This window comes from Trichomonas vaginalis, chromosome III, assembly GCF_026262505.1.
Source record: "Trichomonas vaginalis G3 chromosome III, whole genome shotgun sequence".
NCBI lineage: Eukaryota > Parabasalia > Trichomonadida > Trichomonadidae > Trichomonas > Trichomonas vaginalis.
In genome coordinates, this window is record NC_067205.1 from 17,259,566 (window position 1) to 17,284,817 (window position 25,252).

Consider the following 25,252-nt stretch of genomic DNA (forward strand, 5'->3'; position numbering starts at 1 on the left):
TCATAATCCCAGCCCATTATTGCCCAATCATTGGCTGTGTATATGCCTTCTTTAAATATAACTGTTACTGTTGATTTTGCGTTTTTTCTGATAAAATCTTTTATGTGATTAAAATTTGGCAAAATCGGATTTTCGAAAGATCCATCACCATCACTTTTACCATTGTTTGATACATATATTATGAGTTCACCTGCATCATCTTTTATTATACTCTGAACGAAAAACAAGAAATATAACATTATTAAAAGTGACATATTTGAATGCAATATTTTGAATGTTAGTTTTCGTAAAAGTGACGGGGTTATCCTATGGGTGCAAAAAATGCGCAAAACGATTATTTTGAATTGAATTTGCGCAAAACTTTCGTATTTTAAAATATTTCCGTGTGACGATTATTTAATTTTAGTGATATATCCGTATCATGATTTGCTGTTGGTTTTATTAAGATCTAATGTTAGATATGTCTTGTAATAAAATCATAAATGTATCCTATGATAAATATATAATCTAAATCCAAACTTTTTGCAGTATTTTAAATAATTAATGCAGGAAAATTGGAAATATTAGCGTAATCTTTAAGTGGTAAAGAGATTTATAAATATGTTATGAATATAAGGTAGTAGTAAACGTAAATTAGATATATGACCTAAATGTCAGATTTGAATCTTTTGCAAATCAAGGATTATGCCTGTGTCACTTATATAAATCAAATGTATTTATCATTCTAATGATTATATCATATTTAAATATCCATAATTTTTTATATAAGCCTAATAAATTAAGCTTTATTATAAATTTGCGATATTAGACAATTTTTATGATATACTAGAATAATACCAGTGAATGTGAGATAAAATCTAAAATATAAAGTATGAATTGCTATATTAATATCAATGAATTTAATAATAATGCAAATAAACAGCAAATAATTTAATTATTGCAATATACTATACATTTATATCACAAACAGCTAATTTGTTTGAGAAATAAAGGCGAAATTGATGCTTTTATAATAGTTTGTGAAAAATTGAGATAACTCATTGAATTTACATTATATTTCAATGAAAATTATCGCAGTTCGAAATTCAAATATTTAATAAACCAAACCTTCTATTTAATTTTACAATGAAGATCAAAATTTACAATTTCAATTTTTTGATAAGAATATTTTTACAATACTGACATAATTTTGAGTTCTGGAAATCTCGCCAAGTCTGATATTTGTAAAGTTACAAATATGCCAACTACATTAAAAAAAAGTTTGGCGCAAAAGTGTCATTATCTCATGGTGGACCACAGTTGGAGCTGCTGCCGACAATCCACTTGCTGGGATGCTATGCAGCCTTTGATATGGCCAATTATGGTGCTGCTCTCATCCACATCAGCAAGCGATTTCGGCATCAGATCTCCACTTGGTCTTCCATGAGAGTTTTGTAAGCCAGAAGCGCAATACCTGTGCAGTCTGGCTGCTATGATATAGTAGCCAGACTGTGTAGGCATTGTGCTTCTAAGGATGTTAGTTATACGTTATTGCCCTTATACGTTTATACTACGTCCCTCTGGTCCCCAAAGGACTAAGGATTCTGTAATTACTCGAGCAGGGCAAGGTTCTTCCGAGATCTTTCGATGAATTAGAGATCTCGGAAGAACCTTGCCTTAAACTGCTCAATTACTGTTCCTTAGCTTTAAAAGAGCCGGAGGTTCTGTAGTTGATCTAATAAGGCAGAGTTTTTCCAAGGTCTCTCATTTGATGAGAGACCTCGGAAAAACTCTGCCTTAAGATAGTGTACTTGTGGTCTTTAACCACCTGTTTGTCAGGAAATGTAAATTTATTCGACTAGAACAAAGTTTTTTCTGAAGTCTCTCATTTGATGAGAGACCTCGGAAAAACTTTGTTCTAGTGTAATGTAGTTGTGGTATTTGTCCCATAAAGAGCGAGAGAACTTGTCTGCATTTCGTTTATGCTGAAGTTTTCTGGATTTCTCTCAAATGAGGAAGGAAATCCAGAAAACTTCAGCATAAGTTAATACTATTGTGATTCTCTAGCTCTTTGCCGGCCAGAGAATGAATAAAAAGTGTATTAAGTTAGTAGGCCGATGCATGCCTACTCACTGCAAATATACGTTATTTTTTTATTTGCTATGAGAAAATAGTTTTTCATTTTATACTAATATATGCTCTATTACTTCATAAATTGTCTATTTTTCTTATTAAAACCTCATTTTTCGGTGTGATTCGGAATCTACGCATTCCAAAAATGCGTTTTCCGTCTTCAGAACGCAAAAATACGCATGGTATGAGGAAATAAAGAAGATTCATCCTCACCAAAATTCCAAAAAAATTGTTTTTCTTTATTTCATCTCAAAAAATGTTGTTTTGTATTTCGAAATCTTGGAAATACGATTTTTTTTGAGATTTTTTCAAAAATGAAATATGATAGATATAGTTTATTCTGAATGATCTATAGGGCTGTACAAAATCGAGAAAAACATTGCCGTGCGGTAATATAGGGTCAAAAAAATTGCGCCTCGGCGGCTCCGCCGCCTCGGCACTATTAAGTGCGCATTATATTTAATATGTCCTTCTTTTTTTCCTTTTTTTTTCTTCTTCTTTTCCTTTCCTTCTTCCTCTCCTTCCTCTTCTTTCCTTCTCCTTCTCTTTTTACAACAACGTCGAAGATCTTCGAATTTGATTGTTGGAAAGGCATCTATTTCAGATAAAGGATGCCTTTCTCACAGTCAACATACGAGGGTCCTGGCTGAAATGTTCTCAAAAAGCCTGATATGGTAATTCTCTGATCACTCATAGCTGGGCAGGTAGTCATTGCTGACAATACCTGTCTTTATGCATGCACGCTTTCATGTATATGGGTTTACACTATCAATTCGCAAAGTTGTTCCGAATTCTTCCAAAATGGAAGGACCCGAAACAACTTTGCTTGTTAACGATACAGACGCATTACTTTGCATTGATACTGTGCTGAGTTGTGTAGAAAGTTTGATTAGAGTTGTTTTGTTCTGGTATCTCTCATCTTCTGATGAGAGAAATCAAAGCAACACAACTCTAATGAGTTTGTTTTCACTCATTTGTATGTAGGTTTTTAGTTCGATTGGAGCTGCTTCATAATGAGATCTCTCATCAATTGATGAGGGAGATCATAACAAAGCAGCTCTAATGTATATGCTCGTATTAACCGGGTTGTAATGCGTTGTAACGTCAGCTTGTAGTTCGTTTGGGGCCACTTCACATTGAGATGAGAAGAAATGATTAAAGGACTCTGAAAGGCTTTGGCCGTTGATGTTGTAATCGCATTACTTGGAACTAGCTGGATGCTAAGCTGTGTAGAATGTTCGATTAGAGCTGTTTTGATATGATTTTTCTCATCATAAGATTGGAGGAATCATAGCAAAACAACTCTAATGGGTTTACCATCATCTACTTGTATGTAGATGTTTGGGAAATTGTCTTGTTAATCGATTTTCGAGATGACTTTCAAATGCTATAATCAAATGACAAACAAGTCTAAAATTTCTCGACAATACATCAAATCATGATGTTTGTAAGTGCGATGAGATTAGAGTTTTTGAAGGAATGACAAGAGAAGTAGGGAAGCTCGGCATTCGCCGAGCAAATTAAAAATTAACGTATGGATTAAATTTTAAGAGGAATTCAATTTTAATTACGGGTTGTTCAAATATTGATTAATATAAATTTATTAATAAGAATAAACAATTTTTGTTTTTGAATTTATTCAATTTATAGCTTTACATATAGTTTCAAAATTGTACAACTATGATTATTTCAACAAAAAATATCTTACTTTTTCACTTCACTTTCACCCTCACTTTTTCCGTAATTCAAATTTCAACATTATGTATTTTAATTCCTTATAGTATTTTTAACATAATTAATCAAATAATAATTGGAAGTTCTGAACTCACTTTTTCTGTAATTCAAAATCAAAAATATGAATAATATATCTATTTATTATATACTAATGCTATTTTCAACTAGAAGTGAGGTACGGTAATCTTACGGATTCCCGTAACTCAATTTTACTGAAAAAGTGCAGTAAACTACTCAATTTACGGAAAAAGTGTCGTAAACTATTGATGTGGCGGTAAAATCACGGTAATTCACGGAAAGCTATATGCGAAAATTTGAAATTATACAAAATCGAGCGAAACACTTTTAAATAGGTTGTTCTCGTATTTAAAATACTATTCCCAGATTTATTGTCGTCAGAATATTTCCAAATTTTTGCCGATTTACAAAAAATGATTTACAAAGCATATTTTTTAATCTAAAAAATTCCTAAAAAAAGGAACCGGTGTGCGGAAACCTCGGTAAATTACCGCGGTTCCCGTTGGGACTGCCATATTGATCTATTAAATGGTTTGCTTATTTTTGAGTTTAGATCAAGATCGAAAAATTGTAAAAAATAAAAACATAAAAAATCTCTTTATTTCCTCATACCATGCGTATTTTTGCGTTCTGAAGACGGAAAACGCATTTTTGGAATGCGTAGATTCCGAATCACACCGAAAAATGAGGTTTTAATAAGAAAAATAGACAATTTATGAAGTAATAGAGCATATATTAGTATAAAATGAAAAACTATTTTCTCATAGCAAATAAAAAAATAACGTATATTTGCAGTGAGTAGGCATGCATCGGCCTACTAACTTAATACACTTTTTATTCATTCTCTGGCCGGCAAAGAGCTAGAGAATCACAATAGTATTAACTTATGCTGAAGTTTTCTGGATTTCCTTCCTCATTTGAGAGAAATCCAGAAAACTTCAGCATAAACGAAATGCAGACAAGTTCTCTCGCTCTTTATGGGACAAATACCACAACTACATTACACTAGAACAAAGTTTTTCCGAGGTCTCTCATCAAATGAGAGACTTCAGAAAAAACTTTGTTCTAGTCGAATAAATTTACATTTCCTGACAAACAGGTGGTTAAAGACCACAAGTACACTATCTTAAGGCAGAGTTTTTCCGAGGTCTCTCATCAAATGAGAGACCTTGGAAAAACTCTGCCTTATTAGATCAACTACAGAACCTCCGGCTCTTTTAAAGCTAAGGAACAGTAATTGAGCAGTTTAAGGCAAGGTTCTTCCGAGATCTCTAATTCATCGAAAGATCTCGGAAGAACCTTGCCCTGCTCGAGTAATTACAGAATCCTTAGTCCTTTGGGGACCAGAGGGACGTAGTATAAACGTATAAGGGCAATAACGTATAACTAACATCCTTAGAAGCACAATGCCTACACAGTCTGGCTACTATATCATAGCAGCCAGACTGCACAGGTATTGCGCTTCTGGCTTACAAAACTCTCATGGAAGACCAAGTGGAGATCTGATGCCGAAATCGCTTGCTGATGTGGATGAGAGCAGCACCATAATTGGCCATATCAAAGGCTGCATAGCATCCCAGCAAGTGGATTGTCGGCAGCAGCTCCAACTGTGGTCCACCATGAGATAATGACACTTTTGCGCCAAACTTTTTTTTAATGTAGTTGGCATATTTGTAACTTTACAAATATCAGACTTGGCGAGATTTCCAGAACTCAAAATTATGTCAGTATTGTAAAAATATTCTTATCAAAAAATTGAAATTGTAAATTTTGATCTTCATTGTAAAATTAAATAGAAGGTTTGGTTTATTAAATATTTGAATTTCGAACTGCGATAATTTTCATTGAAATATAATGTAAATTCAATGAGTTATCTCAATTTTTCACAAACTATTATAAAAGCATCAATTTCGCCTTTATTTCTCAAACAAATTAGCTGTTTGTGATATAAATGTATAGTATATTGCAATAATTAAATTATTTGCTGTTTATTTGCATTATTATTAAATTCATTGATATTAATATAGCAATTCATACTTTATATTTTAGATTTTATCTCACATTCACTGGTATTATTCTAGTATATCATAAAAATTGTCTAATATCGCAAATTTATAATAAAGCTTAATTTATTAGGCTTATATAAAAAATTATGGATATTTAAATATGATATAATCATTAGAATGATAAATACATTTGATTTATATAAGTGACACAGGCATAATCCTTGATTTGCAAAAGATTGAAATATCAAAAAATAACAAAGATACGATAATGTATAGTTTCCTCATTATATATCATCATACACAACCATTCTCCATCTTATACTCAATATTTATAAATCTAACTATTATATTGAAGAAATTCATATCTTTAATTTGCTAACATCTCTTTGTTAACTACATGTATTTTTCCAACATTCAATACTAAACTATATAATATAACTTATAGACTTCTATCTCTTTCAGATAATGTTATTCACTAAAGAAATAATCGTCACACGGAAATACCCAGATTTTCCTTACTTTTACCACCCCTCTAAAGCTGGGGACACCGCCTATCGTTGGGAGTAGCTATGAAATAGAACCACCAAGGGTATTTTGCGAACTGCCGGTTTAGTGTAGTGGAAACATCTGACATAATGATTCATTATGCCAAGGTTTGATTCCCATTTTGCCAATTTTTTTCTTTTTTGGATCATGAATTTTTTTTTGGGTCACTATAAGATTTGTTTCATGTTCTAAATCTGCTGCATATGTAATCTATTTTTATTTACCTATTTTTTAAAAATCTATTGGATTGCCAAATTTGAATATATTTAAAATCATAAAACTCCAAAAAAACTATAAATATATGTTTTATGCATAGTGCCGATACTCAAATATCAGATTACTTAGATCCATGAATAATATCCGAATTTTTTTTCTTAAAATTAAACTTCAAAACTTCTTGCAATCTTATTCTTCATCAATTGTAAATTTTTAAAACCATTTTTTAAAATAATTTTGCGTAAATTTTATTCTCATGTTGTTTTAATCGAAAATTGATACATTTTCAAAAAAATAATATTGACTTATGAAATTCATTTTTAAGGTGAAATAGTATTGTTTTTATTAAAGTATATGAATAATATATAAAAAATTAATGAATAATATAAGCAGATTTTTAGTTTACAAAACAAATATGAGCAATGCAATTTCAAACTTTTGCTGGCAATTTCGATATTGCTCAAGTTTGTAGTATTTGTGATACCTATAACATCGGCTTAATCAAAATTCGATTTTTCTTATGAGTTATTGAGAAAATTTGATTGCAATGAGAAGGATTTCGACGTTTTTGATAAACTAAGAGCTGAGCTTTAGGGGTTCAGTTCATTTATGGCTGTAGTTTGATGCGTAGATCTCTTTTTATTGTAAATTCTTTCAGCATGGAGATCGAGAATGAATCTTTTGAGAACTTTATGAGTTTTTACACCCGTAAAGAGGTCCTTCGAGGAAAGATAGTCCAGACTACATGAAGATGTGGGTTAACCAAAAAAATCCGATGGTTTCCCCATATTCATGTAGATCTTCGAAAAAATGAGCACCAAAAAAGCCAAAAAAATAGGCTTTTTATTGGATTTGTACACTAGATCAATAACCTATTTAGGATCTGACACTCTTTTTAGCCAGAGATATGAGGTCCTTTCTAGGAAAACGATCTATTCATCCATAAAAAAAATGAATTATCGTTTTCCCCAGAAATTACATGGGGAGTGGTAAAAGTAAGGAAAATCTGGGTATTTTAAAATACGCAAATTTTGCGCAAATTCAATTCAAAATAATCGTTTTTACGCATTTTTTGCACCTACAGGATAACCCAAGTGACGCATTAATTGAATTTTTTTCACTAAAAATTTAAATTGAAATCAAATTTTCGTTAGCGTCACTTTCTTATAGAAATTATCATTCAAATTTGCAAATCGGTAAAGCATTATGAAACAGCTTTTTTATATTGTAATATGTCACGTTAACCACAGTGACATAGAGTGTTAACTTAAAAAAAAGCAAGAGTACTATATTAATTAATTCATATTTGTGTATTGAGAATTACATGAGTTAAACAAAATAAAAAATAATAGAAACAATTAATTCATATTTGACAATTAAGTATTACATGAGTTCTAACAGTTCTGATTCAATTTTTTTGGTCCCTGGTAATTAGCTAGTTACCGTAGCGAAAAATATAATGCCAAGAACCCGAATATTGTTTTTAGACACGCCATACGCTTTTCCAGCGATACAAGCTGGTGATGTTACGTAACAGGGCGAGCCAAAAGTCGATTTTAATAATTGGCTGTGTAAAATATAACGAGAAAAACGGAAATACGTGATTTTTGATCTGTTTTTATCATCTAGCACATTACCTTGTAATAATATTTTATTTTGCATTTTTGATTATTCAAACAAATGAGTTTTGAGAAGATTGAAGTCTTCATCAGACCAGACTCTTAATGGATGCCCTTCTGTGTTAAAGACCCATTCACTAAGAGGAAGATATTTTCTATCACAGAATGTCAAGTAAAGATATTTCAGCGTTTCACTGAAGAAATATGAATCTTGATACCCTGTTTTTGTTGGATTTTCTGAGTCTACATCATCTATTGCACTATATCCATTAGAACATTTACAGTACTTATCAATGCTCAAAAAGATATTCCACGCCATTTCTCTGTACTTTTTATCTCCTGTCAATTTCCAAATGTAATAAATTGATTCAACTGTTTCGGGTCTCAAAAAATATGAACTAAATTCGACAGAAACTGATCCATTTCCAAGGAAAATGGGTAATTCTGGCATCAATCCAGTCTTAAATCTCCTATACATCTTATAATAACCATCTGTTAAGTTCTTCGCCATCTCGAAATCTTCATCTCGATTTGGATTTTCTTCAATTGCTCCAATTCCAATTAATCCACCTAAAAATGTTGTTAAATGATGATCATCGCCATATAAAACATTCCAACATGATTTTCCAACAAAATAAATATCAGTTTCATTATGATAATAATACATATATCTTTTGATTTCTTTCATCATTAACAAATGCCTATCTAAGATTGTTTTCGATTTCCGATTAGTCAATAAATAACTTTTCAAGATATATTCATAATAAGAATCTGTATTTCTTCCGATATCACGACACCCATTTTCTTGGTATTGATATGAATCAAAAATAAATGATTCGTTTGGATACATTTTCCAAATATATCTCCAAAAATTCAATCCTCTTTGAACATAATAATCATTTCCTGTGATTTTCGCAATGGAAAGGCATTCTAATTGCAGAGTTCCTAGGAGAGCTAATTGTGTATCACCATAATTACGTGTTACTTTGATGTAACCTTCTGAATCATTGAAGTCTGTTTGGTCTAAAAGAAATCCATTTTTATCAAGTAAACTATCAATCAAATTCATCACAATAATCGATTTGTTTTTGAACACTTCTTCATGTGTTAACTCATATGATGATATAAAAGATCCTAAATATCTTATTATTACTTCAAACGTCTTCCAAGAACCACGTAATGTGAAATTTTTCTCGACAAAATTTTTTGCATCTTCATATTCATTTGTCAAATTCATTAATATTAACGTAGAAAGACTATCTACTATAGTTAATCCGCTGTTAAGATAGCTAAAACATCTGAGTTCTGCTGTATTTATAAAATCATATCCCCAACAATTTTTCTTATAGATATTCCATGCATAAAGGAAAGCATCCTTAATTTTTTCACGTCTTTCATCATTATCACTATCAATTGGCCTGTTAAATTTATTATATAAATTTATATTATTGCTCCTTGCATTAAGTGTCATAAATAAGATGATTAAGGAAGTTGTTGCTACTAGTGTTAGTAGATATGGAACTAGTAGAAGTACTTTCCATCTTTTTTTCTTCATTCCATTTATTGCAAACATAAATGTGTCACTTTTAACGATGTTCCGAAATAAACACTAAAAATATTGTATGTTTAGAATGAGTAATTTATTTTTTTAATCAGAAAATATTGAATTTTTTTGTTAAAAAGTGACAATTCTTTTCTAAATGGGATATTGAACAATGATCTTTTCCCTAGCTAAATTTCCATGATTTCCTATAAATTAAGCAAAAAAGGAGTTGGCCAGACAAAAGTTAGAGTTTCTAGGAATCAATATGTATTTGAATATCCATGTGGAACATCAAGGAATGAATGCACTCTGTACACTGTTAATTTTTCTCCAGGTGCATATAGGTTTGAAGCATGGGGCTCCATTGGCCAAAGCTGGGATAATATTGCAATACCGGGAAAAGGCAGTTATACATCCGGAATTTTACAACTACACAATTTTACGACATTATATTTGTATATAGGATCAATCTCAATATTTAATAATATGAATATTTCACATAATAATGTTCATTTAGGAGGTGGTTCTTCCGATGTTCGTGTTTATGTGAATGAAAATTTTGATTGGTTTGACCCGGTATCATTACGATCACGAATAATGGTGGCGGGCGGTGGAGGGGGCGCAGAATGGAGAGGTACAATAGCTGGGAATGGAGGAGGCCTTGAAGGAGGGACTGGTGTTTCTGGTTGCTATAACAATTTCACTGTTTGCCCTGAAGTTTTTGCGACTGGAGGATCACAAAAATCTGGAGGTTTTATTACATCAGATTTTTGGAAACATGCCAATGGTTTATTCGGAATGGCGGCCTATGTGAAAAATTCAATTGATCTTGACGGACTTGGAGGTAATGGTTATTGGAGTGGTGCATCTTTTGATTATTCAGGCGGCGGTGGTGGTGGAAGCTCTTTCATCTCAGGTTATGACGGCTGTATTGCACTTGAAGACGAAAATTCTGAAGTTCCCAGCACAAAAAATAGTTCCATTCACTATTCCGGTTATTATTTTGAAACTGCTACAATGCAAAAGGGAAACACATCAATGCCTTTATATTATAGTAGATATGCTTATGGAATCGGCAATAATTATTCGGGATGTATAAGAATTACTATACTTCCTGATTATAACCTATCCTGTGAATGCAATTTTTTGAATATGGTATCATTCATGATCCATATGTCTCTATTAGTTTTTAATAATTAATAAAAATTAAATTCAAATTAAAATTATTAACTAAGCTGGCTTTGATTATTAATTATTTTCCCTAATATATAATGTGATAATCAACTCTATATTTAGTTAGCGAATTATAATTTTAAAATTAATATTCAGTTAGCATAAGGTTTTGATACTAAGGCATCAGGTGTTTACATCCTATATGCATTACAATCAAAGAAAAGCATTTTCCTAATTTGAACTCCAATTTGAATTCAAATAATCGAAAATTCTTCAGAATTAGTGCACTCTTTTTTCTAAACCTTTCAGGTCAATTTTTGTATTCAGCATTTTATGTACTTTTATGCAGCGTGTTTTATATCAATTTTACACCTAATTACGATTTGCCTTAATTCTTTACAATCGGATTCCGGAAATGTCAATTTAACAATAGCAACATTGATATTTCCGGCATGCTTTTATTTTGAGAACAATAGTCCATTGAAAGGATTAACGATACACATTTCAAATTTTCTATTATGTCAGAAAGAATATAATTAGACTAGAAAACCAGATATTCAACATATAATCATTCTAAATACACATGGAATTTTCTGACCTTATTTAATTCAAATTTTGAATGCTAAATTTATAAAATATTGTCCTAAATTCTCTAATGTCGCTGACAGAGTGTAATTATACTGATAATAAAAGTAATTCATATACAATAGATATGAACTATACAGAATGCGAAATACCAAATAATTTTCGAAATGCAATTGCATCTATCTATATAAAAAATTCTCTAACTATACCTGATAATTTTTGTAAAAGTATTGGAAGTTTAGTTTCTCTCGAAATTGAAAATGGTCCAAATTCAATTGGTAACTATGCATTTTATGGAACAAGTCTTGAAAATGTACTATTACCAAATTCTGTCAGATCAATTGGAGATTGTTCATTTGCTGACATAGGATCTCTTCAATATATCAATTTATCTTGTAATTTTGAATCAATTGGTCAATATGCATTGAAAGGTGCAGGTTCTTTAACTCAAGTAGTCATTCCATCAAGTGTAGTTAATATCGGAATGAATTTTCTTAAAAGCACAAAAGCAATTCCGTTTTTCTATTACCAAGCAAAATGCAAACTTACTGAAAACGCTTCATTAAATTTAGAATATAATTCAAATGTTATAATAAATTCGAATTTTTTATCATCAAATGCCTTTAAAGGTATAGATTCTAATAGATTTAATTTATATTATACAGGATCAACAGATATTAGTGACGCAGAAACTTGCAAAGATATATATGTGCATGCTCGTAATATTTATGTCACAAGCAATTATAAAAACAGTACATTTTGCAATAAATCAGTAATTATAACAATTTTTGATGATTTATTATCATATGATATATGTTATAAAAATCAAATAAACTCATCTACCGAAGTTATTGAAAATGTCAAACGAAAAACTCATCCAATTTCGAATTTGTACTCGCTATTAGGTAAATTTGTAGTAAAGAGAAGGTGATTTTTATCATATTTTATTGGTAATTACCAACGAAAATTTTTCTGAGAGAATAAAAACTTATTACATTAACTAACTATTTTTTAACTAAATATTAATTTTAATGGCATTGTAAAATGATATGTTAGGATCGTAAAAAAATTCAGAGCATATCTCAGAAACATGTTTGACTTTTCATATAACTGTCAAAAAAAATATAACCCTCTTTAACAAAATCATAAAGATTTTCCATAATTATCTCGATTTCAATCATAACATAAAAAATTGAGCATTGAAAAATATTGACATGACTGAATTAAGATTCTTTTCAAATCGCACTACATGATATAGCTCAATCTTAATATTTGAAGAGTAACGTTGAAAAAAAATTATATTTCGTGCATATTTCGTGAAATTGACCTCCCTAATTTGCATATTAATGCTTCAATATTGCGATTATACCAAAAACAGCAACGGAAATTGTACAGTAGATATGAATAATATATTTGTTCAATTTCAGATGGCTATAGAGGCGAAATTGTAAATTTAATAATCAAAAATTCACTCCAAATTCCTGACAATTTTTGCAAAGGCATTGGTGGATTGAAGAATTTCGAAATTCAGTATGGTCCGATATCAATCGGTAATAATGCATTTTATCAAACAACGCTTTCTAATGTACTGCTACCAAATTCTGTCATATCAATTGGAGATTATTCATTTGCAAATATAGGAACTCTTCATTATATTAATTTATCTTCCAATCTTAAAATAATAGGTAATCACGCTATTGAAGGTGCAGGCAATATAGAGCAATTAGTTATTCCATCAAGTGTTACTGAAATAGGAGAAGGTTCTTTTAATACTCAAAAACCAATTCCGATTTTCGTATATCTCTCTGATTGTCCATTAACAGATAAGGCTTCATTAAGTTTGGATTATAATTCAAAGGTTGTAGTAAAATCAACCTTTAATTCAAACGACGCATTTAAGCACCTGAACAAAGATCTTTTTGAAATGGTTTTTTTAGGATCAACAGAAATCACTAATTCGGAAACATGCAATGAAATTAATTCTCATGCACGTATTATATATGTCACAAATGATTATAATCAAACTCAATTTTGTGATAATACGTTCACACAGAAAAGCATTAGTAATTTGTTACCACAAGATATCATAAATCAATATTTGATTAATTTATCGACCCAAGTTATTGCAAATGTTTCCAGAATTACTCTACCTTTTCCAAATATATATTCATTTTTCGGGAAACACAGAAGCATAGCACATAGGAGATGATTTGTTATTATTGAATTTGTTTATTGGCAATAATCACAGAAATTAATGATGAAATATCTCATGTGAGAAAGAAACAGAATTAAAAGTATAAAAATCATTTATTTTATACAGATATTAGTAATATTCTATTATTGTTTGTTACAAATTGTAGTGGTTGTTTTTAATTCGTGAAATAAACGTTTAAATTTTTTAAAAATTTTTGCATATAAATACTTATTTACAAAGTGTGGGTTTAATTTGTCAGTTCGGGCTTATTTTCTGACAGCACAATTTGTATTTTTTTTGAAAAAGCATTCAAACTGAAAGTTACTTTGGCATTTTCAATGGCTCACACTCTTCATCTCTAAGGATTACACCAGATAAAAGTCGAGATTCATTATATTTTGAATATCCATGTGATTCTCCATATATTTGTTCACCTTATAAAATTGAGCTGAAAAGAGGTGAGTATTTTCTAGAAGTATGGGGTGCACAAGGAGGAACTTCAACAGCAGAATCATTCTGTACAGCCAAAGGTGGCTTTGGTGGCTATTCCTCTGGTGTATTCAATTCATTTAATGAAAAATTAATTTATCTTCATCTGGGAGCTACTTTACAAAAATCAGAATCTGTTTTTAAACCTTTGTATAATGGTGGTGGTAAGAGAGCTGATATCGGTGATGGCACGGGAGGTGGTGCGACTGATTTTCGAACAAGTCCTGGAAATTGGAATGAAAATTTTGAATCAAGAATCATTATCGCTGGCGGTGGTGGAGGTAATTACTGTCATTCTGGCAATAATCCTTCAGGAGGGAATGGCGGGGGACTCAAAGGAACAACGGACTCTACAAAAACCACTTGTTACGGCACTCAAAACGGAACTGAAGGAGTTTCAAATAAATGTGGAAGTTTAGGTCAAGGCTATGGCGGATATTATGGATCAGGAGGTGGAGGAAAGTATGGAGGAGGTGCAGGTAATCAGTATGGCGGCGGAGGTGGTGGGTCTGGGTCTATTGATAAAGTTTATTCACTCGAGAATTATGAAGCTGTCACTCGAGAGTCAAATCATACAGGTCCAGGTGCAGCACGTATCACATACATTTCTTCAAGGGTTTATAAAAGTATATTCCGTTGTCGTTGTACGCTTTCTTATTTAAGTTCTATATATATCTTTATATTATGCGACTCTAAAAATGAATAAAAATTTACATTTATTGCAAATTTTGAAGTCCATTCATATTTTGATTCTGAATGTTATGCACAATTATTACAACTCTAGCTTAACATTGAGTATTGAGTGGTAATTGATGATTATCCAACGACTAGATCATGTGTTCAGAGGGGTTTCAACTCACTCTCCAGATGTATAATATTATTAAATTAGATTTCACGCCTAAATTCTTCGGAAGAAGAATTGAATTTTGAATTTTTGATGAACGTAATTCAAACTATTTCGAAATTATATATTTTAAACTCACATATATGCTTTGTTGTTCCGCGTAGTTAACAACTTAAAATGATTGAGCTTTTTTTGACATGCAAAAAAGTGGCATTTTGGATAATTTTATCCGACCAAAAATAAATAATAATGAGATTATTATTAAATTCTTAATTATAGAATCTGGTTATCAAAAGAAATTTGAGTACTTGAATCTGAAATTACAGTTGGATCTTATCAAAATAATACTAGAAATCATGTTTGGGAATGATTTGTATTTAGTTCTCTAAAATAATTTCTGATCGAAAACCGTTTCTGACAAAATTGACTGCAAAGATTAATTTCTCAATACAATGTTTTTACTTTTAACCGGCTTTTCTCTCTCCGTAGAGAAGCAGCTCCTCAACCACACATTTGAAGTCAGAGGAGACTACTCCTATGAGACATATTCCTATGAAGAAAACTTCGAAGCTACAAACTCTTATGATTTTGACTTTGATTTAGACGTTAACGAAGGTGAATATGAATACAGAACATACTACAGACCAAGTTACGAAAGCAACAATTTCATTTATGAATATGATGAGAATTATTATTATCCAGAATACGAAAGCAACTACATCGAATACGTCGATGACCCAGAATCTAACGATATCGAGTACTTCGATGATGAATACGAATCCAACGACTACGAATATGCTTTTGAAACAAATTTCAAGGCACCAAAAGTAGTTAGAAGAGCTGCTTCCGCTGTCAGAAGAGCTGCTGCTCCAGTTCGTCGTGCTGTCCCAGTCCGCAGACCAGCTCCAGTTAGAAAACCAGCTCCAGTCCGTAGACCAGCTCCAGTTCGCCGTGCTGCTCCAGTTAGAAAGCCAGCCCCAGTCCGCAAGCCAGTCCAGGCTATTAAGAAGGCTGTTGCCAAGGCTCCAATTCGCAGACCAGTACAAGCTGTCAAGAAGGCCGTTGCTAAGGCTCCAGTCAAAGCAATTAAGAGGACAGTCTCACATCCAGTAAGAGCCGTCAAGAAGGCCGTTGTTCATAAGACAACTCCAATTCGTCATCCAATTCAAACAGCAAAGAAGGTTGTTGCACGTGCTCCAACACCAATCCGCCATCCAGTACAAACAACCAAGAAGGCCGCTACAACAGCTATTCGTTCTGCCCAGAAAACAGTCAAATCCGCTCAAAAGGCTACTTCCCATGCTGTCCGCACAGCACAGAAGGCCACAGCCCAGAAGGTCCACTCCGTACAGAAGGCTGCTGCTCGTACAGCTCAAACAGCCAAAAAGGCCGCTGTCAAATCCATCAAATCTGCCCAAAAGTCAACATCTCATGCCATCCATTCCGCCCAGAAAGCCACAGGCAAGGCCGTTCATGCCACAAAGAGAACAGCCGCTCATGCCGGAAAAGTTGCCCATCATTACATCAGATCACGCTATGTTCCACACGACAAAGTCACTGTCAAGAGGAAATTCGTTGACATTCCAGGCGGCAAGGAATTAGTTACAGAGAAAACCATCAAATCCCCAGGTGGCAAGATCACAAAGCAGAGGTCATTGACAGATTTCACACTCCACGGTGTCAAGCGCACAACAACAAAGACAATCAAGGACAAGACATCTACAAAGACGTCAGTCACCAAATCAGGCTTGTCCACAGATTTAATTGGTGTTGAACGCAAGGCCACAAAGGTCACACGCCAAAAGGATGGAACAACAAGAACAACAAAGACAGAACAAGATTTCTCAACAACAAAAGGTGCCGTTTTAGATGGTCAAACCACTTTCAGAACAAAGAAGGGCCAGACACATACAGTCCGTGGTGGATTGTCATTGACAGACAAAGGACTCAAGGGTGACACATCATACGAATACTCCAAGAAGAAGGGAGATTCCCACAAGATCGGATTAGATGCAAAAGTTGATACAGAAGGTATCACAGGAAAAGCTGATTACACAAGAAAGACAAAGAAACAAACAACAACAGTCGGTATCCACGGAGGCGCTACATTAGAGAAAGGAATCCACGTAGGCGGTCATGGAAAGCACAGACAAATGACTAAGCATGGATATGTAGAACACTCAGCAAGTATGACTTTAGGTGATCATTACGTAGATGCTGATTATGGAAAAGTGACAAAGAAAGGTAACAAGAAAGACACATTCAAAATTGGTGGTGCCGTTGGCGCAACAACAGTTAAAGGCCATGTTGAAAAAATGAAGGAAGACAAGAAGGGAAAGCACGGATTCAAAGTTTCCGGCGGTGTTTCCAAGGAAGGTGTTGATGGAGAACTTTCTCTTAAGGATGGAAAGAAAGATTTCACAGTAAAGGGTGCTGCTGGAAAGAAGGGAGTTTCAGGTGAATTCACAGCTAAGGATGATAAGAAGGGTATCTCTGTACAAGCTGAAGCTTCAAAGAAAAAAGTTGGTGGAAAAGTGACAGGAACATATGGAGATCACGAAGTTACTGTTGGAGGAAGTGTTGGAAAGAAGGTTAAGGGTGAAATTTCTTACAAGCACGGAATGGTTAAGGTAGGAAAGAAGTCTCCAGGAGATCACGCTGCTCCAAAGACAGCACCAAAGCATGCTGCTCCAAAGACAGCTGTAAAACCATCTGCTCCAAAGCATGCTGCTCCAAAGACAAAGCCAAAGCATGCTGCTCCATGGCCAATCAAGCCAAAGGCTCCAGCTTATCAGCCAAAGCATGCTGCTACAACTCGTAGAGTTGCATCAAAGGCAAGATAAACAAACAAAACATCAACAATTTTTTTGTGGCGTTTTTACATAGGAAGTTTTTTTAATAAAAAAATTTTTTATTGATTTTTTTTAGTGAAATAAAAACAATATATGAATATACCAAATACAAATTTGGTTTGTTTAGATACATTTGTTGATATTAATGAGGAGAATTCGTAGACACAACAACATCATTAGAATAAGTCTGAAAAGAATTACAGAAAGGCTCCTACGTTGAATATTGATCCCAAAAATGTCACCTTTGGACAGCAGGTTGCTACTCATTGCATTTGGTTATTAAATTTTTCCTATTCGCAACATTCAAGAAAGCTAAAAAAAACATTAGCTGTATATGTATAATAATATTGTTGTAAATTTTGATAAGGTTTTCAAATTTGAATGGAATCTTTTTTATAAATAAAAAAGCTTTAGTAACATTAATCCTTGTGATCTTGTTTATACGTTTGACAAAGATCACTATATTCTAGGTAATGGTAATTTGTTAGATAAGTTAAATGGATTTTACGGTAGATTTTCATGCAGCATCGAGAAATTAATTATCCCGGAGAGTTTCAATGGATATCCTATTACTGAAATTGGGCCAGCTGCACTACAAGATCCGCCAAATCTAACCTCCCTTATTATATTAGCCCCAATTACTAAAATTCATGAAAATGGAATTCGTAACCTAATATTGAAAACGTTAGTACTTCCACCAACCCTCACAACAATTGGAGATTCCGCCGTGTATCATTTTCCAAACCTCGAAAAGATAATTTTTCCTTTTGGTACAAATCTAACTTACATAGGGAGTTGGTTCCTTGGTGCTATATTTTCAACGGCTGTTTCGATATACTTTTGTGGAAATTTATTTGTTACCACTGCTAATGATCCATTTTTTATAACAAACGCAACAATTACGGTTTATGTTCCAGTGAATGGTCCTTCTTCATTCTTTGGGAGAAACACGAAAACAATGAATAGCTCTAATATAGGTTTTTGTTATCTTTCTTACTATAATCAACAGAAATGTCGAACTTTAAATCATAATTATGTATGCAACTTTTACTCTATAATGAAATACTTATATTCCATCTTATTATCATAAAAAAATATAATTTATCACTTAAATCTTGTTTAGAATTTATTTCTAGATGAGTTTTCTCGGATTTTGCTATATTTTTCCAGAATAGCCACTTAAATATAATGTTCTGATCCCTTTATATTTGTAAACTAATTTCGATTCCTAATCCTTGTGATATTGTATACACTTTCGATACAGACCACTATGTACTAGGAGATAGAAACATATCCCACAAATGTAATGGATTTTATAGTGCTTATAAGTGTTATTTAAAGAAATTAATAATACCTGAGAGATACAAAGGATATCCTATTACCGAAATCGGTTCAGCTGCACTCCAAGATGCCGGTAATCTTAGATCTCTTATAATTTTAGCTCCAAATTCAAAAATATCCGAAAACAGTGTTCGAAATTTATATCTCAAAACACTAGTATTTCCTCCTACGCTTACAACAGTCGAAGATTATTGAATCTTTCATTTCAATTACATAGAAAAGATTATTTTTCCTTTTGGAATAAATCTGACTTTAGTTGGAAAAAGTATTTTCGGACAAATATATTCTGAAGCAGTTTCCATTTACTTTTGCGGTAATTTATTCGTCGCAAGTGCAATACGTCCATTTGAAAAAACAAATGCAACTATTACAGTCTTTGTTCCGAAATATGGTCCTTCTTCTTTCTTTGGGAAAAGTACAACAGCGTTGAAAAGTTCTGATTCGGGTTTATGCTATCTTTCTTATTATTTTGAACCAAATTGTAATACTTTGAATTACAGAACTCTTTATTGCTTTAATAATTTTATGCAATTGTTCTTTGTTTATATACTAGCATAAAAAATTACTATTCTAACAAACTTTTTTTCGGAATCTTCAAATTATTTTCGTAATTTTATAGAAAATTATATAGTTTGAATTTTAATTCGTATAGCATTGATTTAATAGTATTCTAATTCAACCACAAATTCAAAAATTGAGAGATAAAATTTTACGATATTCAATTTCATTTTTTCAAAAGTATTCAAACTGATAATTTCTATGGAATTTTCAGTGTATCTCATGCAAATTCACTAAATGTTACAGCAGATGATGCTCATTTCTCATTATATTTTCAATATCCTTGTACCTCCCCATACGAATGTTCGCCTTTCGAAATTCAACTCAAAAAAGGCGAATATTTTTAGAAGTATGGGGTGCACAAGGAGGTAAATCGACAGCATACTCTTATTGTACCGCCAATGGTGGCTTTGGAGGCTATTCCTCCGGAGTTAACAAAGTATTTAATGATAAAACAATTTATCTCCATTTGGGAGGAACCATTCAATTATCAGAAGACGATCAAAAAACAATATATAACGGAGGTGGTTATCGCGAAAATATAAGAGATGCTCCAGGAGGCGGGGCAAGCGATTTTCGAACAAGCCCTGGCAATTGGAATGTATCATTTGAGTCAAGAATTATAATTGCTGGCGGGGGAGGGGGTTCTGGATGTTATTTAGAACATAATCCTGCAGGAGGGAATGGTGGTGGAATTAATGGAACAACAGACTCTACAAAAACCGCATGTTATGGCACTCAAACTGGAAACGATGGAATTTCAGGAAGACGAGGAAGTTTAGGTAAGGGCTATGGAGGTTATTTTGGCAGTGGAGGAGGGAGGAGTATGGAGGAGGTGCAGGCAATCAATATGGTGGCGGTGGTGGTGGATCTGGATCGATTGATAAAGTGATATCATCTGGATTTTACAAAGCGATCACTCAAGAATCAAATCACACAGGTCCAGGTACAGCTCGCATCACATATATTCACCCCCTTGTTTACCAAAGTGTTTGTAACTGTCACTATTCTCTTTCATACTTTATTTCTCTTTCAATATATGTTTTTATTTATACATAACTCTTTTCGAATAAACATAATATTTAGTCCGATAAATTTGAATATTGGAGTGAGGAAAAATAATGTAAATGCACTATATAACAATACCCTTCAATTCAAATTTTTTGGGTCCAATTTTTTTCATGAATTTGTAATGCCCATAACAATTTGAAGTGATTGTATTCTAATATACTCTGAACATTTTTGTGAGCACGGCTCAGAAAAAGTTCAGAGTATATTTTTAATATTGATATTGAAGTAATTCGGTGGTTGTTTTTAAATTAAGGCATTCAAAGTTTGAATGTGAAATTTTACGATATTCAATTTCATTTTTTCAAGAGTATTCAAACTGATAATTTCTATGGTATCTTCAGTGTATCGCATAGAAAGTCATTAAAAGTAACAGCAGATGATGATCATTTCTCATTAGATTTTCAATATCCTTGTCCATCGCCATATGATTGTTCTCCTTACGAAATTCAACTTAAAAAAGGTGAATATTTCCTAGAAGTATGGGGTGCACAAGGGGGAACATCAACATCATTTACGAGTTGTACCGCTAAAGGAGGCTATGGAGGCTATTCCTCCGGAGTTTACAAAGTATTTTATGATAAAACAATTTATCTCCATTTAGGAGGTTCTTCTCAAGTTTCAGATAATATAACTCAAAAGACATATAATGGAAGTGGTGAGAGATTCTATGAATTTGATGGTCCAGGAGGTGGTGCCACTGATTTTCGAACAAGTCCTGGAAATTGGAATGAAATTTTTGAATCTAGGATCATAATTGCTGGCGGTGGAGGGGGTACTTATTGCCATTCTGCATATAATCCAAGAGCAGGAAATGGAGGTGGACTCAAAGGAACTACAAACTCTACAAAAACCGCTTGCTATGGCACTCAAACCGGTACTGAAGGTGTCTCAAATAGATGTGGAAGTTTAGGAATTGGTTATGGCGGATATTTTGGCGCAGGAGGTGGAGGAAAGTATGGAGAAGGTGCAGGGAATGAATATAGTGGTGGTGGTGGATCTGGATCAATTGATAAAGTGAAATCGTGTGGATTTTATAAAGCGATCACTCGAGAATCAGATCATACGGGTCCAGGTACAGCTCGTATCACATATATTCACTCCCTTGTTTACCAAAGTGTTTGCAATTGTCATTATTCTCCTTCATACTTTAAATCCCTATCTTTGCTTATGTTTATTTTGTCATAACTCTGTTTGAATAAACAAATTATTTAAAATTTTTATTATTTGCAGTATTTCTAACTGAAAATTAAGTACTGAGTTAAGATGAAAAATTATTGAAATACTGTGTAAAGAAAGAAACTTTTTTTAATGTATCAAATATGAAATTTCTTCATAATTTACTTTGATTTTGTTAGTAAACTGTATATTTAAAGAGACTTATTAGATAGATAGGCTCAAATGTGCCATCATGTCCTATTATTGGCCGGATGTTTGGTTAGGATTTCGACACAAAAATATATTTGATTCCAATTATTATTTCAGCATAAAAATATATTTAAATCCTTCATATAATTTATTTGGCGAGATTTTGGATTGAGAAGTTTACAAAGATTTTAGGTTTTTAGAAAAGCATAGACTTATGCTCAATTGCATATACTTTTGATGTTGATCACTATGTAGTAGGTGATAGAGTCTTGGACCATAAAGGAAATGTTTTTTATGGTCGCTTTGAATGCCATGCCCATAAATTAGTAATTCCAGTAAAATATCAAGGATATCCTATTACAGAAATCGGCCCAGCTGCAATCCAAGATTTATATAGTCTCACATCATTAATAATATTCGCTCCAATTACAAAAATTTGTCAAAATGGGATTCGAAACCTGTATCTTAAACTTCTTGTTCTTCCACCTACAATCACTACCATCGAAAGAGAAGGACTTTTTCATTTTAAATATCTCGAAAAGCTTGTTTTCCCATTTGGCACAAAATTAAAGTCAATTGGACAAAGCTTCCTGGGTGGTATATATTCAAATACATTAACGATATACTTCTGGGGAAGTGTACTTGCTTCCACCCCTGCAGACTCTTATATCTATACTAATTCAACTGTTTCGATTTATGTAGCTGAAGACGGTCCTTCTTCTTTCTTTGGTAAAAGCACAACCACCCTAAAAAGCTATGAAACTGGTGTATGTTACCATTCTTACTATTTTAAGCCAAATTGTCAAACTTTATATCATTATACTGTTTTTAACATATATAGCATTATGTCGTATCTTTGTACAATCATTTTAACGTAAAAAATACATTTATATTATTTAAAACCATGATAAATAAAATTTTTTATATTTATTTTGCTCCATTTAAAAAAAAAAAAAAAAAAGGTATTGGGGCTTCCAGGGCTGCGCCCCTCTAGCCCCCTGAAGATGTTTAGTATAACACCAGGTCCCTCGGTCCCTCGGTTAAACGAACTTCTCTGAAAAAATGAGACAACATGACATTTTGACAACAGTCCAGGAAGTCTTAACAAGATAGGATGGTTATTTTACAAAACCGACAAGACCTTAACCGAGTAGTTTTCATGTTTTGTCACTTTTCTGTCACTTTTCAGGGAAAAAACATTTTTATTGTATATAAAATGAATTTTACAAAACCACCGCTACCCTTCTTTGGAAATAAGAGTAGATGTAAAGATATTCTATTGAGAGAACTTAAGAAACTACCGAATGGTCTAACATTTGTAGATTTGTTCGGTGGAAGTTTCTATATATCTCATTTGTGCCATACTGTATTTCCTGACTCAAAGATTATATGCAATGACTTCGACAACTATATGAACCGTCTCAAACATATACCAGACACAAACAAAATATTGAAAGAGTTAAAAGAAAAGATACCTATAGGTAAGATGGAACGTATACCATTAGATAAGAAAAATATTGTGAGAGAGGTTTTGAAAAAAGCAGAGTATATTGACTGGGATAGTATATCTTCTAGACTATTGTATAGTGGTTCTATAAGAGTTCATGACATTGAAACACTTATGTCAAACGTTTTATATCTTAACTATACAAAGGTTTTCAAAGAGAACATAGAAAAATATACTGAGGGTATAGAGTTTGTGAGATGTCGTTGGACAGAGTTGTATGAAAAATATAAAAACAAGGAAAATGTTTTCTTTATAGTAGACCCGCCGTTCTATAACACATACGATTTTCAATACCAAGCAGACTGGACTTTGAGAGACTCTTTAGAAACTTTAGACGTTTTACATAACCATCCATGCTTTTACTTTACATCCGATAAAAGTGGTTTGGAAACCGTTATGAGATGGTTAGAGGATATACATGACTATGATTTTAGATACGATAAGATAGAATATGAGAGAGGTCCTATAAACTGGAGAAAGTGTCATAACAAAGAAATTTTATTGGTAAGTAAATGTGGTTTGAAATAGGACTACTTGTTTTAGGTTTTTTCCATTGTGTCATTTACTTATTTGACGTGGCAGAAAGATATAGAGAATATGAAGATGAACCAATACCAGCAAATGTTCAGCATATGTACTCGTAAGAGATATTTTTATCTAATATTAAATGGACGCACAGAACTTAGCGAATGCACAGCAACCTGGACAACCAAACCCAGAGAATATTCCGAATGAAGTTAGAATACAAACTGCAATGGCAAACTATGGTCAAGTGCCAACAGATGTACAAATGCAAACTGCCATGTCAAATGACGCTGCGTTAGGTTTGCCACCATGGTATGCAAATATGAGATGGAAAGAGTTTTATACAAACCCTGAAGTGGGATATAAACAACTTTATGCAGATGACGCGAACACAGGAGTTGACCCAGAATATGTTTTCTACCAGAGGAGAAACAGAATGTATGAGCTCCAGTTAAAGAATGCTATGGAACTCAACAGGAAACGTAAGAGACTAGGCGGACATTAGATTTTTACATATAGTAAAATGGGTTTCTTTGGAAGAATAGGAAACTTCTTTCGAAATGTTGGAAGAGGTATATGGAATGGAATAAAAACCGTAGGAAGAGGAATTTGGAACGGTGTCAAAAATATTGGTAAAAGAGTAGGTCAGTTCGTTGGTATTATACCTAAAGACCCTGAACCAGAAGAACAAGCTCCTGTTATACAACAGCCTGAACCTGCACCACAGTCTAGTTGGCAACCAAATCCAACACCTCAACCGTATTAAAATTATATTTTTACCGTTCGATAGTAGTTGTATATGAGACTAAGTTCTAAGTAAAACGCATGATATAATGGAACTATTCTCTTTCTTCCATCTGTTGTAAACCATACTTGAAAGTCTGAAATACTTCCACTCGGTGGTTCATATAGCTTTGTAGGTTTTTCGTAAAAGTCATTTGCCAAGCATAAAAA

At 32.8% G+C, this 25,252-nt stretch overlaps 7 protein-coding genes across 7 annotated transcripts, besides 4 other annotated features; 6 read left to right on the forward strand and 1 right to left on the reverse strand.

Annotated features, from left to right (window-relative positions):
- Window positions 1-2,464: 2,464 nt before the first annotated feature.
- Window positions 2,465-4,380: a mobile genetic element.
- Window positions 2,996-3,255: a mobile genetic element.
- Window positions 3,586-3,659: a mobile genetic element.
- A 19-nt stretch (window positions 4,381-4,399) lies between the features above and the next one.
- Window positions 4,400-5,355: a mobile genetic element.
- Window positions 5,356-7,721: 2,366 nt separating this feature from the next.
- TVAGG3_0717880 (glycosyl hydrolase) lies at window positions 7,722-9,804 on the reverse strand (the record flags this gene model as incomplete). Its single annotated transcript, XM_001310587.1, has 1 exon — window positions 8,301-9,722. One exon carries the CDS (start codon window positions 9,720-9,722, stop codon window positions 8,301-8,303), a length of 1,422 nt encoding a protein of 473 aa, XP_001310588.1.
- A 157-nt stretch (window positions 9,805-9,961) lies between these two features.
- On the forward strand, window positions 9,962-10,994 carry TVAGG3_0717890 (glycine-rich protein family; the record flags this gene model as incomplete). The annotated part of the gene is made up of 1 exon (XM_001310588.1): window positions 9,993-10,994. The coding sequence occupies one exon, from the start codon at window positions 9,993-9,995 to the stop codon at window positions 10,992-10,994; it is 1,002 nt and encodes a 333-aa protein (XP_001310589.1).
- Window positions 10,995-15,531: 4,537 nt separating this feature from the next.
- On the forward strand, window positions 15,532-17,922 carry TVAGG3_0717900 (uncharacterized protein; the record flags this gene model as incomplete). The annotated part of the gene is made up of 1 exon (XM_001310589.1): window positions 15,532-17,922. The coding sequence occupies one exon, from the start codon at window positions 15,532-15,534 to the stop codon at window positions 17,920-17,922; it is 2,391 nt and encodes a 796-aa protein (XP_001310590.1).
- Window positions 17,923-20,131: 2,209 nt separating this feature from the next.
- On the forward strand, window positions 20,132-20,722 carry TVAGG3_0717910 (glycine-rich protein family; the record flags this gene model as incomplete). Its single annotated transcript, XM_001310590.1, has 1 exon — window positions 20,132-20,722. One exon carries the CDS (start codon window positions 20,132-20,134, stop codon window positions 20,720-20,722), a length of 591 nt encoding a protein of 196 aa, XP_001310591.1.
- Window positions 20,723-23,482: 2,760 nt separating this feature from the next.
- Window positions 23,483-24,301, forward strand: TVAGG3_0717920 (phage tail repeat-like family; the record flags this gene model as incomplete). The annotated part of the gene is made up of 1 exon (XM_051244015.1): window positions 23,483-24,301. The coding sequence occupies one exon, from the start codon at window positions 23,483-23,485 to the stop codon at window positions 24,299-24,301; it is 819 nt and encodes a 272-aa protein (XP_051090602.1).
- A 139-nt stretch (window positions 24,302-24,440) lies between these two features.
- Window positions 24,441-24,803, forward strand: TVAGG3_0717930 (uncharacterized protein; the record flags this gene model as incomplete). Its single annotated transcript, XM_001310591.1, has 1 exon — window positions 24,441-24,803. One exon carries the CDS (start codon window positions 24,441-24,443, stop codon window positions 24,801-24,803), a length of 363 nt encoding a protein of 120 aa, XP_001310592.1.
- Window positions 24,804-24,821: 18 nt separating this feature from the next.
- TVAGG3_0717940 (serine threonine-protein phosphatase family) lies at window positions 24,822-25,064 on the forward strand (the record flags this gene model as incomplete). Its single annotated transcript, XM_001310592.2, has 1 exon — window positions 24,822-25,064. The coding sequence occupies one exon, from the start codon at window positions 24,822-24,824 to the stop codon at window positions 25,062-25,064; it is 243 nt and encodes an 80-aa protein (XP_001310593.2).
- Window positions 25,065-25,252: the final 188 nt, after the last annotated feature.